The 1,860-nt window shown below is 37.4% G+C and overlaps 1 protein-coding gene across 1 annotated transcript in view; it reads left to right on the top strand.

Annotated features, from left to right (window-relative positions):
* Window positions 1-1,860, top strand: part of LOC107751089 (growth arrest-specific protein 6-like) — a 17,145-nt gene that overhangs the window by 227 nt on the left and 15,058 nt on the right. The window contains exon 2 of the mRNA XM_016566691.1: window positions 1,485-1,607. Coding sequence (XP_016422177.1) covers window positions 1,485-1,607 — 123 coding nt within the window. The remainder of the gene's footprint in view (window positions 1-1,484; window positions 1,608-1,860) is intronic.

Genomic DNA, 1,860 nt, shown 5'->3' with positions numbered 1-1,860 from the left:
GTGAGTGTGTGTGTGTGTGTGTAACGATCCTCATGACGTCTGCTGGAGGCTCGTCCTGCTCGACTCATTTCTGCTGATTCGGAGGCAGCCTCGTGCTGCGCTGTGATTGGTCAGTCTGTTTTCGGCAGAATCCCTGAGTCAGAGCGAGAGATGCTGCGTCTCTGAGCTGTTCTCGTCTCTCTCCTCTGTGCTCAGATGTGCTTCTGCTGCTCGAGCATCATCAGCAACACACACACACATTAAACCGGAGAGTCGTCCAAACACAGAGCTCAAAGACTCGCAAAAAAAGAACAAAACAATGTACTGTTTTAATGCATGTTCTATAGAGTGAAAGATTCATCAGTGGCATTATTATAAAGAACCACGAATGTCCTCAGAATCTTTCAGCACTATTTAATAACTTGCTTCACCTTTCAAATGACTTGCATTTTCAGCTGATGTCATCTACATGTTAGTAACACTTTACAGTAAGATCTCATAACGTAACGTTAGTTAATGCATTAACTAGCATTCACAAAAGATGAGCAAGGCAAAGCAATTTATACCATAAAGCACAATTAAAAACAACAGTTAGTTGACAAATATGCTGTACAAAACATAAAATAAATGTGTCCCTGCAGCACAAAAGCAGTGTTAAGTCGCTGGGGTATATTTGTAGCAATAGCCAACAATACATTGTATGGGTCAAAATTATACATTTCTCTTTTATGCCAAAAATCATTAGGATATTAAGTAAAGATCATGTTCCATGAAGATATTTTGTAAATCTCCTACCGTAAATATAATTATAAGTATATAATTCATTTGGACAACTTTAAAGATGATTTTCTCAATATTTAGATTTTTTTGCACCCTCAGATTCCAGATTTTCAAATATTGTCCTATCCTAACAAACCATACATCAATGGAAAGCTGATTTATTCAGCTCATGTATTTAAAAAAAATGACCCTTATGACCAGTTTTGTGGTCCAGGGTCACATGTTAGTTCATAACAATACAACTGTTTATTGTTAGTTCATGTTAGGTCCATTAAATAATATAAACAGATACATCTTTTGATTTTAATAATGTATTAGTAAATGTTGAAATTAACATTAATTAAGATTAATAAATTATTTAGAAGTGTTTTACATGGTTAGTTCAAGTTAACTAATGTAGTTAACTAATTTTAACAAATGAAACCTTATTGTAAAGTGTTACCAAACTGGCTACTGTTTAAGTAATGCAGCATTTCTAAAATCATGCAGTAGTTCACACAGGTGTTTAATGCTGGTTAACCAGGCCCTCACTGTTCTAGCTCTTTATGATGAATCACTTGTTACAGCTACAGGGAAAAAGCATCTAGTCAAAGGATGTTATAGGATTTCATATCCGATGTGTTTCAAACAGAACGTTACCGAAGCTGAATGTGTTTCGGGACTCGTTGTGATTTTACTGTTGATTATGATTCCTCTCTCTCTCTCTCTCTCTCTCTGTCCCACAGACATTCCAGACCAATGTTCCCCGAACCCCTGCAATCTTTACGGGACGGTGCGCTGTGAGGACAAAAAGGGCGATTTCCAATGTCATTGTTTCACAGGATGGAGCGGTGTCAGGTGTGAGAAAGGTACAGACACACATCAGCTGTTCAGACACTCGCATTCAGGTTAAAGATGCTGATGAATATTATTCTCTGGATCATTTATTCAAAAACTATGAAAATGCAGTTCATACAGACAGTATCTTAACCATAGACTGTAAAAAAATGCGCATGTGTCTACAATTCCTTCCACTATAGAAAAGTGAAGCCAAAACATCCCAGTAGAACCTCTGTCATCTTGTGGCAGTGATGTCATTTGGAGCCAGAGTCTGCGCAGTAG

This window comes from Sinocyclocheilus rhinocerous, unplaced genomic scaffold (genome assembly GCF_001515625.1).
Source record: "Sinocyclocheilus rhinocerous isolate Xijiao unplaced genomic scaffold, SAMN03320098_v1.1 scaffold632, whole genome shotgun sequence".
NCBI classification, from domain to species: domain Eukaryota; kingdom Metazoa; phylum Chordata; class Actinopteri; order Cypriniformes; family Cyprinidae; genus Sinocyclocheilus; species Sinocyclocheilus rhinocerous.
The sequence above is the reverse complement of the archived record's forward strand: the minus strand, read 5'-3'. Positions and strand labels throughout refer to the sequence as shown.